Source organism: Macaca mulatta, chromosome 3, assembly GCF_049350105.2.
Source record: "Macaca mulatta isolate MMU2019108-1 chromosome 3, T2T-MMU8v2.0, whole genome shotgun sequence".
Classification (NCBI taxonomy): Eukaryota; Metazoa; Chordata; class Mammalia; order Primates; family Cercopithecidae; genus Macaca; species Macaca mulatta.
Window position 1 is genome coordinate 825,994 of NC_133408.1, and position 14,879 is coordinate 840,872.

At 46.2% G+C, this 14,879-nt stretch overlaps 1 protein-coding gene across 6 annotated transcripts in view; it reads left to right on the forward strand.

Moving 5' to 3' along the window:
• Nucleotides 1-706: 706 nt before the first annotated feature.
• Nucleotides 707-14,879, forward strand: part of LOC100423621 (aryl hydrocarbon receptor-like) — a 68,776-nt gene continuing 54,603 nt past the window's right edge. For 3 of the 6 annotated variants that reach the window (XM_028845203.2, XM_077995286.1, XM_028845201.2), the window contains exon 1: nucleotides 707-1,702. In XM_028845203.2, the coding sequence (XP_028701036.2) occupies nucleotides 1,644-1,702 (59 nt within the window). In that variant the 5' untranslated portion in view covers nucleotides 707-1,643. Of the gene's footprint in view, nucleotides 2,012-14,879 lie in introns of all 6 variants that reach the window. The other 3 variants (XM_077995289.1, XM_077995287.1, XM_028845202.2) reach the window with 3 other exon arrangements.

Here is a 14,879-nt window from a genome sequence, read left to right on the forward strand (position 1 = left end):
GAGAGGGGCGATGGGAGCTGAGGAGAGGTCCATCCCCAAACTCCACCCACTGCAGTTAAGAGCGAAGCGACTTGATCTTAGAAAACCTGGGTCCTCTCTATTTTGAGGTCTGGAACAGCTGGAACAGTCTGGCTGCAAGACGCATGCAGGACGCAGATCTGCCCCACATCCACTTTTGTTCTTCACTATTCCAATTAACTTCATACAACTTAAAGTAGGAATGTGTTGCCGACATGGCAATACTTGGATTTTGTGTTTGTTGTACTTTCTGAAGAATCTAGTTCCATGAATTTATTTTATTAATGTTTTTGTATGTCCTTCATTGTTTTCCATTTTATGAACACTAGGACGAATGAAAACAGAAGCATTTCTTGTTCCACATGCCGGTGCCAAGGTGAGCAGTTTCCAGTGCAAGTCAGGGGCCCTGGGAAGACTTCGACAAGCAGCTCTGGACAACGAGGAGGCTCCGCCCTGGAGAAGCCGCACCTCAGCTGTCACCTAGCGTGGCGAGACCAGGAGGCATTTCCATTATTTGTGTAACACCTCCCTCCCAAAAGCATCTGAAGCATTTAACACACGTGCACGCATCGGGCAGAATAAAGAGTAAATAAAGGCTCCTGGACGCAGACGTTCCCATCAGGGAGGCCTTCGTTTCCAGGGGTCGACGCGTGGGCGCTTCCTCCGTCCAAGCGCAGCGGGTATTTGCAAAACAACGGCAATGAACTCTCCCAAGAAGGGTCTAAAGAAGGGCGCAGGCCTCCCGCTGGAGGCGGTCCTGAGCGTCAGGGCTGGGCCGGCTCGAGGGCGGGTCCTCTCCACCCGGACCCCGCGGCCCCCTGTCTGCCCAGCGTCCCCACTGCTCGCTCGGAGGGGCTCTGTGCTCCCAGAGGACGTGTCTCTCCCGACGCCTGCGGACTTCCCCGCCCGGGGACCGCGGGGTTCTGCACTGACGCGGCGGGAGAAAGGAGCGGGTTAGGGTTTGGGCTTTTTGTGGCTCGAGGGACACACGGAGGGAAGCGTCCGCGCGTGGGAACAAGGACTTCTCCCAACTCCTTCCAAGTGGACCGTCCACGGACGCACCGGCTTTCCGAATTCGCCCCGTGTTGTCCCTGCTGGCCACTTGCACCCTTCGCGCACACCTGGGGATGAGGAAACCACTACTTGTCTGATCAGAGTCCTCCAGGGGAACGCCGTCCAGTTTTGAGCCTCCGCCCACCCCCAGAGGAAAACCGAGATTTGTCCCACGGTTCCTAATACCTAAGTGAGAGGCAGACACCCGGCGACCCCGGCGAAGGCGCGTCTTAGGCTCACCGGACGCTCCCCGAACCCGTCCCTCTGGCTGCCGAGCCCCCAGCGCCTTCCCGTCTCGGAAACAGGCGCGCGCAGATCCCTCGGGGTGTCCCGGCCCGGCGGCCGCGGGGGACGGCAGGTCCCGCTGGTCGCTCCAGGAGGAGGCGGGGCGCTGGGACCCCAGAGCTGGGGACCTCGGGCTGGGAGCCGCGCGCACCGGGACCCGCTGGCCGCCTTCCGCGTGGGGGTGGCCGCACCTTCCCGGGCGCCCGGCAGCCGCTCCCCCGGCCCAAGCCCACGGCCACCGCGTCCCCTTTGTGCGGCCGGGAGGGGAGCAGCCGCCTGCAGACACCATGCTGTCCACCGGGGCCAAGTACGCCGTCAAGAGGAGGAGAAAGCCGGCGCGGAGGAGGTACGCGGGGCCGAGGGGGCGCGAGCGGCGCCTCTGGGGACCGAGCCTGGGATGGGGACCGCGTCGGGCAGTGGGGGCGGCCGGGCCCGGGGTGCAGAGAGGAAGGCGGGGAGCAGCCCTGCGTCCTCCCGCGGTCCCCGAGCCGGGCCTGTCCCCCAGTCCGCGGCCCTTCCCTGCGGCTCTGGCGGCGAATTCTGAGGCCCCCGCGGCGCGCTGGCGCGGAGCTCCTGGGTAGCCTGGGGAGAAAGGATTTCGTTTTAAAGACACCCCCACCCCTGAACCTGCCGCTGGGGATTTTGAACCTTGACAGTAAGTTCAACACCTCGTTCGGGCACGAGTCGGCCGGGGTCGCTCGCGTTCTGGAAAGGGCGTGCTGGGGTCTCCCGCGTTCTGTGACCTGCGCCCTCCAAGACCCTGCGCCTCAAACCAGGGCTGGGTTTACAGGGTGTGCGCAGCAGCAGGGACGGAGGTCTCCGAGTCACGGAGGTGGAGGTGCGACGGAGAGGCCAAGCGGGCAGCCCCCACCGCATGCACAGGGACGGGGATGCGAGGCCCTGCGGGGTGGAGGACCCCGGCGGGTCAGGGTCCCCTCCGGGTCCCCAGGTCAGGCCCGAGCGAGCTGCGTGGAGATGGGGAAGGCAGCCCCGCCGAGTTCGCTGCGGCCCCAGGCTTGGGCAGACGCCCTTAAAGGAATAGTAAATGGGAAATCCGGTGTAAGACACAAATCCCTGAGTCTTCGTCCAGTGCCCAGAGGTTGGGTTGGGGCCTGGGAGAGGTTGTGCGAAACTTAGCCGCGATGGCTGCGGAGACCCCGCTGGCCTCAGAGCTCGGGTCCTGGAACCTTCCCGAGGGACGTGGCGACCCCGGGGACAGCCCGGCTGCCCCGCGCGAGCTTCCAAATGCAGAAGGCTGGTCCGCGTCCGAAAAACTTGCGAAAGATCTCAAGATATCAATTCTCATTCCGTGTAATTTAAAAATACACAAAATGCCAGGAGAGGAGCCCGATAAGAAAGTGCAGATATGAAATGTCACACAAGTGTTATATGAAATGTCCAGAAGAACGGACATCCAGGGAGTATGAAAGCAGATGGGGGTGGGGGGAGGATATCGGGGAGAGGGGAAGTGGCTGCTAAGGGGAGACGGGTTTCCTAAGCGTGTTCTGGAACTCGCTGTAGGTGATGGTTACACAGCATTGTGATTGCATCTACTGCCTTTAAATGGTGAAATTTGTCTGTGTATTTTACCACAATAAACAAAAGCTCATGAAACTTTTCAGTAGGGGCACAGATATCTCAGAACCATACTCCTCAGGAGAAGTTTATTTTCCAGGGCAGTAGAACCAGTAATCATTGGATAACTGAAAAAGATGTTCAAAATGGGAAATTTTTAAGAGTGTTACAAATACCTTAAATATTTTATTTTAACTGAAAATATCAATGGCTATCAATTTGCTAATCCTCTGATGCTGGTTGGGGTCCTCTTCTTCTTTTGTGTGTGTGTGTGTGTGTGTGTGTGTGTGTGCATAAATCGCACCCACAAGGTACTGTCTTCAGTTTAAAGACACTTGCATCTCAATAGGATCCTGACGTGTAGACTAATTCACCAGCAACTTTTTTTTTCTGCAGCCACACTGCGAGTCTTTCCAAAGCATCCAGCATAGTTCACTAAGAAACAACACTTTCTCTTTGCTCTCATTTCATTAGCAATCATAACAGAAAGAGTTGAAATTAGAAGGCGTGGGGACATTTAGCAGTGATTTTGGGTCAGTACACAGCTTACCTGATGGAAACAGAGTTCCAGGTGTCTGGGGAGTCCAACCATGGTGAACTGTGGACGTCTTAGGTTTGCAACCAGTTGATGGGGGACTGAGCTAAGCGGTTGGTTAACAGTGATCTAGTGTAAAAACTGGCCTCATTTGCAAACACTGTGCTGTCTTGTTTCCTGAGTTGCTCCAAGTGCATTGCTTTAGGGATTTCTGTGACTCGCTGGGTGGTGGGGTGGCCGCATGGCCTTCTGGCTTGGACCTGGGTCTTAGCTTCCCAGCTAGGCCTCTTCCCCACCACTCCCCATGGCCGTGTGGAAGAGACTCTGGTCCTGCTGGCAAGGCTGGGCAGGCCACGTGGGACAGCGTTGCGGATGCTAAAGTCAGGGCTCCAGGGGCTCCTCGGGCTCAGGATGGGGTGGGGAAATGGGGAGAGCGATTCAAAGCCCCTCCCAACTTGGCAGTGCATCCTCCTCTGAAGCTGGTGGCAGCTGATTGGGAGCCCACGTGGCACCTGCCAAGCTGCCTTCCCTCCTGGTATGGCTCTCTCCTGACCTGCTGTAAACACCACAGTGTAGAAGCTTGCACCAGCTTTGTGGTGGTTTGCCAACAATTTTCACCCTTGTGTTGGGTCACTGCATAACGTTGAAATGTGGATGCCATTGTGCATTTGAAAGGTTTAGGGCACTGGAAGATGTAACCCACTTCTAAGGACTTTGGGTAGAATCATTTGTAAAATCTGCATAAAATGCTTTGCAACAGAGCCTGGGCGAGGTTTGTAAGGCAGACATTGGGCTTCTAGCACCTGCACACGTCACTGTCTTTTCAAATGCTTTCTTGAAGACCTTCTGTCGCTCATGTTATCAACCTGGAGATGTAGCTGAGGTGTGGCGACCTCCTCCGTCCACCGCTGAAATCAGGCTGTGCATGTGGTTGAAAATTAGCCTAATTCTAAAGCCACAAATCTCTGCAAAGTAATACTTTATACTTAGAATTCAAGTCTTGCCAAGCTTTCTTAAAAGAATTCGCTGCTCCGCTCAGTTGAAGAGCCCAGGGCTAGGGGTAAGCTCCATCCAGCCTCAAGCTCTGGTTCCTGCCTTGGCTTTGAGCTGCTGTGTCACATGGAAGGACACTGCCTTCTATCAAACTCTCTCTACATGAAGTGCCCTCATTATTTTTTTCCTTAAGGCAGAAAAAGTATTTCATGACTCTTTTCTTATTTGTTTTCTTGTTAAATATTATTTCTTTTGTAACAGAAGCATCTTTGCAGCAGTTCCCCTTTGAGTGGGATTAAAACAACTTTTTTTTTTCATAGCAGGTGATTCATTCTTGGAAAATATTTTCCCATCAGACCCTCAGAATCTGTACATGTATTGATGGGAGTTGGACTTGGTCATCAGAACAACCATGAGGTCTTCTTCCACAGAAGAAGTGTGAGGCTTGTGCTAGGGGAAGACTGTCCTCCCCTGGGTGAGATTCTGAACCAGGAGAGATCAGGGGCTGGAGTGCAGACCTGCAGACTTGGCTGCCTATTCTCACAGGTTTGATCTTCCTTTGCAAGGTAAAGTCAAGTCCAGAGCAGGTTTAGTGTGTGAGTTGGTTGGGGAGTCAGAGAGGCTGTGAGGTCTCTCAGCATCCACTAAGCTTTCCAGCTTGGCAGGTTTCTTTACTCATACCACATAGAGAACAAGTTGTAGCTAGCGTGACCTTGGGGGATGTTTCTTTCTTAACATGGAAGCTGGCACTTAGCCCTGCAACCCTCTGGTGCAAAAGACACTCATATCTGTCTAGGAACAGAGGACCTCAGTGAAGGTGCAAGGATGTCATGCAAAACATGTGCCTCTGCCATCAAAACACCTCCAACCCCATTCTCCCCAGGGTCAAATCTGCACAAGGTTTCGGCAGCAGAGCAACTGGCCCAGGCAATGGACCAGGATGGGCGGAACATATCAAGGCCCATTTCCCAGGCTCCCTTGCAGCTGAGGGTAGACATGTGACCTCATTCTGGCCAATGGGACCCAAGTGGAAGTCTTCTGGGAGTTCTGGGAAGGCTTCTGCTCTCCTGATCCAAGGCAATGGGCATGGCCAACTTCTGCCTGGGATGCAGACGCAATACCATAGCTCCAGCCACATAGTGGCCATAAGGCAGGAAGATAAGAGTCAACATGTTAAGAATGTCAGAGCATAAGGAAAGGGGAGGAGTCAGAAACTTCACTTACTCACTCATTTCACAGATTCGTTCTGAACATTGACTCTGCCAGACCCTGTCCTAGGCATGAGGAATCCAGCAAAGAACAAAACCTTCCCTTCTGTAGCCTACATCCTAAACATAATAAATACACATCAGGATGTGATACAAGCCATCTAGGGGAGAGTGTGAATGCAAATTCCCTGAGGTGGGCTTCGCTTGGGGCAAAACTGGAGCTGAGTGGTAGAAACAGCAGAGAGATGAAGGCTCAGGAAAAGTATCGCCGAAGGTTCTGGCAGGAGAATGGTGTGTTGGATGGTTCTGGTTGCTTTAGGGAGAGAGATAGGTGGAGGGTAGAAGTCAAGAGGACAGTGGGGGACTACCTGGGACTCCAGACAGAGGCCCTGGTGGCCTTTTTGACAGGGAATCATGGAGGGTGAGAAGTGGCTGGGATCTGCACATAGGTTGAAGAAAATGCAGATAGGATTTGGTGAGTAATTATATATGGGTATAAGACAGAGGGGAGTCTGAATGGCAGTCAGGGTTTGGCCTGGGCAAATTCACTGAGGTGACATCTACCCTCTTTCATCTCAACTCAAGCTTAGTCCATCCGAACTAGCCTGTCCTACCTGTCACCATCCTCCCGTGGAGAAACCTGGAGTTGTCCTTCCCCCTCTGGAAAACCATTCCAAATGCTGCTAATTCCACCCCAGGATATCCAGTCTGCCCGTTTCTGTGCCCAGGGCTACCGTCATCCCCTGTGGCCCTTATAGCAGCTCCTGGGAAGTTCTGCATCTCCTGCTCTCACCTCTTCTGGTTTGATCATACTGTAGCAGATTGGGTCTTTTTTCTTTCATTGTGTTAAATCACGTGATATAAAGTTTACCTTTTTAACCATCTTACAATGTACAAGTACATCAGTACATTCACAATGTGCAACCATCCCTACTGTCTAGTTCCAGAACATTTTAACCACCCCCAAATTTTTGGAAATCCCATACCCATTAGCAGTCTCCTCCCATTCCCAAAGGATCTTGTAAAAGATGAAAGCAGTGCCTCCCATCAGCTGTTCCTCATTCCACCTAGAAAAGAAATGGAAGCTTCTCCGGGTCCCTGGGCCCTCCCTTCATTTCTTCCCTTTCCTCAGCCCCCTCAGGAGGTTAGTTGGAGCACTTTCTTGATGCAAGGCCTCTCTTTCCCTCTGGCCAGAACCCTTGAGGCCCCGCTCAGCTGCAGAGCTCTGCTCCAGAGGGCTTCAAGGTCCACACCTTCCTTCCTGCCGCCTGCCTCCTCCATGACTCTGTTGCTTTCCCACATCCACTCTGCCTGGCCTCTAGCAGGCACTCAACAGGCAGTGACATATTTCTATGTTCACCTGGGACAAGGTTGGGAGAGTGTGCACCAAAAGATCAACAGCCACCACTTCCAGTGATTGTGTTTGAATTTTAAATTTTTCTTACAATGATCAGGCGATAGATACTCTTTAAAAAGAAAGATAAACAGAAAAATGGAGGTGATATGAAAATACATACACAAACACCCATCAACAAAATTGAGATGCAAACAAAATTTGTAACATGTATAAGATTAATATGCTTAGTAGAAAATTAGCTCGTACAAAATGATGAAAGAACTATGAAAAATAGGCAAAAGCATTAACAGTCAATTTACAAACCAATGGCCAATGAGCATATGAAAGGCATTATTAGTAATTAAATAAATAAAACAGGCAAATATGAGATACATTTTTTACATTAATAACAGAAGCCACCGTGCACAACCAGTAGGAAGGCACCTTGTACTGTGGAAAACTATTTAGCAGTGCCTACTAAAGTTGACCCTGCAAATTCGCTTTCCATTTGGAGAGAACAGAAATGTGTACATATGTACGAAAATGTCATGATGGAGGCCACCAGACTTCTTTCAACAGTAGAATGGACACATCAAGCAACATCTGTTTCCACAGTAGAATACTACTCAGCAACAAACATGAACTAGGCTACACATAAAACGTGAGTGACTTTCTCGGACATAACGTTGGGTGACAGGAACCAGACACCAGCAAGCACAAGCTGTGCAGCTTCCTTTCCACAGGGCTCACAAGTGGCAAGATTAATCTACGGTATTAGAAACCAGGATGGCAGTGACCTTTGAGGAGGAGACTGTCTAGGATCCTGGTGACATGAATGTGTTAATGTGAACATTTATATTTTGTGCATTTTAAAATGACTTTTTATATTGATAGCACCTAATTTTCTAGATTAGGAAGAAGCTAGCATTTTCAAATTGCTAATGAGAGCATAACTTACTGCAGCCTTTATGGAAAAAATTAGTCAATAATTATCAAATGCCTTAAAAATGTCTTTTTGCTTTCACTCAGCATATCCACTTCTAAGAATGTATCCTCAGAGGATTACCTAAGGATGTGCAGTCATATTTACTTACGAGGACATTGTGGCAGCTTAGCTATAATAAAAAAACATGTGAACAGTGATCTAAATAGTAGCAAAGCATCTGGGATTCAGACTGAGAAGCCTGCAAGGGCTACTGGACACATGGATGGGTGAAGAAGTGAGAAGAGAGAAGAATATAATATTTCTCTTTAAACATGTGTGGACCAAGTAAAGCAACCCAGGTGTTTAAAATATCTTCTCATGGTTGGTGGCTTGTCTTTTCACTCTCTTCATGGTATTTTTGATTAGCAGAAGTTCTTAATTTCAAATCATTTAAATGTATCAATCTGTTTCTTCATGGTTGGAACTTTCTTGTCTTGCTTACAAGTCCTTCCCTTCTATGATGTCATAAAAAGCCTCCTCTACTATCTTCCAAATGTTTCATAGTTTGGCTGTTTACATTTTAAGCCCATGGTCCACCTTAAGTAATTTTTTGATGTGGTGTGATGAGAATCCCATTTCAATTTTTTTTCCAATATGAAAAGCCAATTGTGCCAACACAGTCATCAATAAGTCCAGCCTTTGACTGGGCTTGTCAGTTCCCACCCTGTCATAAATCCGGCTCTCTGTGTGCATGGCTGTGTTCCTGGGTCCTGGATCCCAGTCCAGACCAAGTTCACCACTTTGCAATAAGTTTTAATGGCCCCAACACGTTTCTTCATCTTCAGGAAGGCCTGACTCTTTTGTGATCTCTGCACATCCATATTAACTTTAGAACAATCATGAGATAGAATCAGCTTATTAAGTTCCCTCAGAAAAAAAGAAAAATAAACAAAAACAAAGCCTCTAAAGATGCTGAGTGAAACTGAATTAAATCTGCGAATGTCTTTGGGGAAAATCAACATCTTTGCCCTGTTGAAGCATCATCTGTCTCTACACATAGTCAGGTCTTTTAAAGTGGCTTCCTTTATATTGTCTAAATTTCTTTCTCTAGGCCTTGCATACCTTACAATATATTTATTTCTAAACATTTTAAATTTTATGAAATTGTAAAGGATGTATTTTTAAAAATTCCTTTTCCAATTCATTGTTGCTGGTATATAAGAATGTAATGGTTTTCTGAATCTTGATTCTTATCTACCAACTTTATTAAACCCTATTATTAATTCTAACAATATATCTTTGCATAAATTTGCTAAGCCTGCAATAATAAAGCACCACAGACCAGGTGGCTTAAACAGCAGAAATTTGTTTCTCACAGTTCTGGGTGCTGGAAGTCCAAGGTTAGGGTGTCAGCAGGGTTGGTTTCTTCCAACGCCTCTCTCCTTGGCTTACAGATAGCTGTCTTCTTCCTGTGAGCTCCAGGGGTCTTCCCTCTGTGTGTGCATGTGCCTCGTGTCTCTCCCTGTGTATCCAAATCTTCTCTTCTTATAAAGACACCATTTACATTGGAGTAGGGCCCACTCCAAGGCCTCATTTTAAATTAACCACCTCTTTAATGCGTCTCCAAATATAGTCACATTATGAGGTACTTCAGGGTTTTAACAAATGAATTTTGCAAAATGCAGCCCATAGTAACCTACAAATCTTCTGTTTAGAGCAGTGGTTCTTAACGTGTGGATCCAGAACAGCAGAACTAGGTAACCTGGGAGCTCATTAGACATGTAGACAGTCCTGCCTCACCCCAGATCTCCTGAACTGTGTGGGCAGGGCCACAAGCCCTACAGGGGGTGACTGACAGGCTGAAAGTTTGTGAGCCTCCCAGGTACACTCTTACAATCTTCTATTAATGGCCTTTATATCCTAATTTGTTTGTGCTGCTTTAACAAAATATCACAGACTGGGTAACTTATAAGGAACAGAAAGTCCAAGATCAAGGCGCGGCCACTTGGTGTCTGGCAAGGGCCTTCTTCCTGCATCTTCACATTCAGGAAGAGGAGAAGAGGGCAAACCCATTCCCTCAAGACCTTTCACAAGGGCTCTCATCCCATCTATAACTTCACTGCCTTCTAAAGGCCCCACCTCTTAATACTATCACAGACTCATGCTCAGTTTCAACACATGAATTCTGGGTGACATTCAGACCGTAGCACTTATTTTTCTTCCCTTAACGGACTGGCTAGGTCCTTCAGTCTAATGTTGAAACAAGCGGTAATGGTGGGCATTCTTGTGCTCTTGGTTTCAAAGAGTACGTTTCCAATGGTTTACTATCAACTGTGCTTTTTGTGGTGAGTTTCTGTTTTTTGTTTTTTTGGTTTTTGCAAGTGACCTTTGCAGGTTAGGGGATTTCCTTCTATTCCAAGTTGCTAAGACTTTTGAAAAAACAATCATTAAAGAACGCCAAATTTTATCAAATGCTTTTCTTCATCTACTGAGATTATCACATTTTTTCCTTTAGTCTTTTAATATAGTGAGTTACATTAGTGATTTTCTAATGTTAAACTAAAATTGAATCTTGAGATAAGCTCTACCTGATCACAATGTACTATGCAGTCCCTTTATCGGTGCGTTTGGTTTATTTTTAAATTTATGATTCAGCATCTTTGTTTGTGAGTGAGACTAGCCTGTACTTTTTATTTACAGAACTATCCTTACTAGATTGGAGTTTGAGGTTATGCTGGCTCCATAATAATGATTTGGAGCTGGGTGTGGTGGCTGTCACATGTAATCCTAGCACTTTGGGAGGCTGAGGTGAGAGGATGGCTTGAGCAAGGAGTTTAAGACAAGCCTGGGCAACATAGCAAGACCTACAGAAAACATAGCAAGTCTCTACAAAACAATTGTAAAAATTATCCAGGGGTGGTGATGCACACCTGTAGTCCCAGCTACTCAGAGGCTGAGACAAGAACTTGCTTGAGACCAAGAGTTCGAGGCTGCAGTGAGCTGTGATCACACCACTGCACTCCAGCCTGGGTGACAGAGCAAGACCTTTTCTCAAGAAAAAAAAAAAAAAAAAAACAGAAAAAAATGATTTGGAGATCTTTGCTTTTTCTCTTCTTCTTCATGTAAAGCTTGGAAATCTGTATTCCTTGCATAGTCAACAGAAGTCATCTTTAAAACCTCTGAGCTGCTGGTCCCAGTACTTTGGGAGGCTGAGACTGGTGGATCATTTGAGGTGAGGAGTTTGAGACCAGCCTGGCCAGCATAGTGAAACCCCGTCTTTACCAAAAATACAAAAATTAGCTGGGCGTGGTGATTGGTGCCTGTAATTCCAGCTACTCAGGAAGCTGAGACAGGAGAATTGCTTGAGATCCCATCACTGCACTCCAGCCTGGGCGACAGACCAGACCGAGACTCCATCTCAAAAAAAAAAAAAAAAAAAAAAAAAAAATCTGAGCCAAGGGTATTCTTTGTGGGAAGAATTTTTAAATTTTTTTCTTGTTTATCATTTTTCAGATACAATTTACATAGAGAGAAATGGTCAGATCTTAAGTAAACCATTCGGTCAATTTAATGAAAAGATACCAAGAGGTAGAACATTTCTATCACCCCAGAAAGTTGTTTCCTGCCCTGCCACCATTGCCTGTGGTCTGATTTCTAGCACTATAGGTTAGTTTTGCCTAATCTAGAATTTACCTTAAGTGGAATCGTACAGTGTGTACTTTTTGTGTCTGGCTTCTTTCACAATTAAGAGACATCCATGTTGTTGCATGTTTCAGTAGTTTGGTTCTTTTCATGGCCAAATAGTAGTATGTTTTATGAATATACCAGGGTTTTTTTCCCTTAGCTGTTCTTCTGTAGGCAAATATTGGGGTTGATTCCAGGCTTTGGTTATTGTGAATAAAAGACTATACTTCTGTATAAGGCTTTTTGTACACATACGTTTTCGTTTCATTCCAATAAGTACACTAGTCTCTCCTTATTTAAGATTTCACTTTCCACAGTTTCAGTTACCCTCCATCAACCACAGTCCAAAAATATGAAATGAAAAATCAATTCATAAGTTTTACATTGTGCACCATTCTGAGTAGCATGATGAAATTTCGTGCTGTCCTGCTGTGTCCTAACCAGGATGTGACTCGTCTCTTTATCCGGCATCTCCACGCTGTATACACTACCTGCCCTATACAATGCAACTATATAGGAAAAAACATAGTGCATATAGAGTTTGTTACTATCCAAAGTTCAGACATCTACTGGGGGTCTTGGAACATATGAGGAGGGACTACTGTACCTAGGAGTGGAATAGCTGATCAAGGTTAACATTTTTAAAACCTGTGAAATAGTTTTCCAGTGGATGAGAGTTCCAGTCACTCCAGATCCCCTCCAACATTTGTGGTGTCCATCTTTTTCACTTTATCCATTCTAATATGTGTGTACAGGTATCTTATTTTAATTCACATTTCTCTAATGAATTATGATGTTGACTATGATGTCATGTGCTTTTTGGCCATTAGTATATCTTCTTTAGCAAAGTGTCTGTTCAAATTATTTGCTCATTTATAATTGGTTTATAAAAGTATTTTATATAGTCTGGATACAATTCCTTTGTCAAATATAGATAGGTAGGTAGGTAGATAGAGAGAGAGAGAGAGAGAGAGCGAGAGAGAGAGAGAGAGAAACAGCAGATATTTTCTCCCAGACCATGGCTTGTGTTTTCAGTCTCTTAATTTGTTTGAAGTCCAGCTTACCAATTTTTTTTCTGTTATACTTGGTGCTTTTGTGACATAAGAAATCTTGCCATGTTCCAAGTATGTGAAATTTTCTCTGTTAATACCTATAGGATTTAGTTATTTCTCTTCTTTAATTTCTATTGGTAATTTGCACTTTCTCTTTTGGGGGGACAGGACTGATTATTCCAGCTAAATGATTATTGATTTTATTGATATTTTCAAACCTTAGTTTGGCTGATTTATTTTATGTTTGCCCATTATATTTTATTGCTCTGCTTTTGTTTTTATTATTTACTTCCTTCCTTGTAATTTGGGCTTAGTCAAATTTGGAAATTTTTCAGCCATTACTTTGTGGAAAATTTTTTGCCCCTTCGCCTTTCTGCAACTTAAATTACGTGTATATTAGACAGCTTAATATAGTTCAAAGGTCGTTGAGGCTCTATTTACCTTTTATAAGCCTTTTCTGTTCCTGTGCTTCAGTTTGGATAATTTCCATGCTAGTCTTCAAGTTGACTAATCTTTCCTTCTGTAGAGTCTAGTCTGTTGTTAAGCTCATTTCACAAACTTTTATTTTCAGATATTGTGTTTTTTATCTCCATAGTTCAATTTGATTAATAACTTTCTTTCTCTCCTCACTATGTTCATGTGTTGCTTTAAATTCTTCAGCATAGTTGTAAAAAGTGCTTTGAAGTGTTTGTCTATTGCATCACCTCTGTCATTTCTGAGTTTGATTTGATTGATTTTTTTTCATTACAAGTCACATTTTCTGGCTTCTTGTCATGTCTAGTGCTTTTGGGTTGGATGATGAACATTGGCAATGTTACACTGTCTGGATTTTGTTACCTTCTTTGAAAGAGCATTGGACATTTTCTCTCACACACACACACACACACACACACACACACACACACAGGTCTCCAGGAAAGTAGGAGGATGCCTCTTTCTTGTCACAAGAATGTTGGATGTCTCCTCATACCCTTCTGGGTAGGACCTAAGATAGCTCTGCAGGGCTGTCTCACCAACAAGGTCTGTCCCTGTGATCTACTGTCAGGAGAGCCTATCCCTCTGCTAGGACGAAGTCAGATCCCAGGGCTCTGTGACTCTCCAGCTCCTTTTGCGGGGAGCAGTAGTAGAGATGGAATAAAAGTACAGCTCTTTTCCAAGGAAATTTCTTCACAAAATCCTTTCCCACCCCTTTTTCTATCCTCCTGAGTATGGGGTCTAGAGTTGCCAAATTGGTTCTTGAAATTCCTTTTGTTACACTCATACCCAGGAGTTTTGTCAGCTCAGTTGGAGACCCCTATTTTAACATCCTGTTACCAAAGGTGTACAGGCATTGAGGTACTGTGTCCTGAGCCAGGCTGGCTGTTTCTTGCGTAGCAGCCCTGAGAGACGGAGGCTGTCAGTGTGTTTTATAAATGAGGCAGAAACAACTTCATTCATTATTTTTGCTTACTATGTATTTTTGCTTACTATCTATCTATCTAGATAAAGTTGAGTACAGCATCTGTATTTTTTATGTTTGGCTTCTTTTTTCTTTTCTTTTCTTTTCTGTTTTTTTTTTGTTGTTGTTGTTGTTGTTTTTTGTTTTTTTTTTTTTTTGAGGTGGAGTCTTGCTCTGTTACCCAGGCTTAAGTGCAGTGGCGAGATCTCAGCTCCCTGCAACCTCCGCCTCCCAGGCTCAGACAATTCTCCTCCCTCAGCCTCCGGAGTAGCTGGGGTTACAGGCATGTGCCACCACACCCAGCTAATTTTTGTATCTTTAGTAGAGACGGGAGTTCAGCATGTTGGTCAGGCTGGTGTTGAATTCCTGACCTCAGGTGATCACCCGCCTCCCAAAGTGCTGGGATTACAGGCGTGAGCCACCACACCCGACCTGGAACTCCCACCTCCCAAAGTGCTGGGATCACAGGCGTGAACCACCACACCCGACCTGGAACTCCCACCTCCCAAAGTGCTGGGATCACAGGCGTGAACCACCACACCCGACCTGGCCTTCTAAAAAATTATATTTTGCTGCTTATCATGTTTTAAACTTCCTTCTGTCCTCTAGGGAGTGCTACTGTGTTTTGCTTTGGAGGTGAGGTAGTAGAAATAGCTTCGGTCGTGCTACTTGGGTGAACTAACTGCTCATGAATGTCGCTGAAATCATGGCTGGTGGACCCGGTCCTGTGGGCCAGTGCTGGGCTTTGAGGGATGAGGGTCGGGGCACTGGGAACAC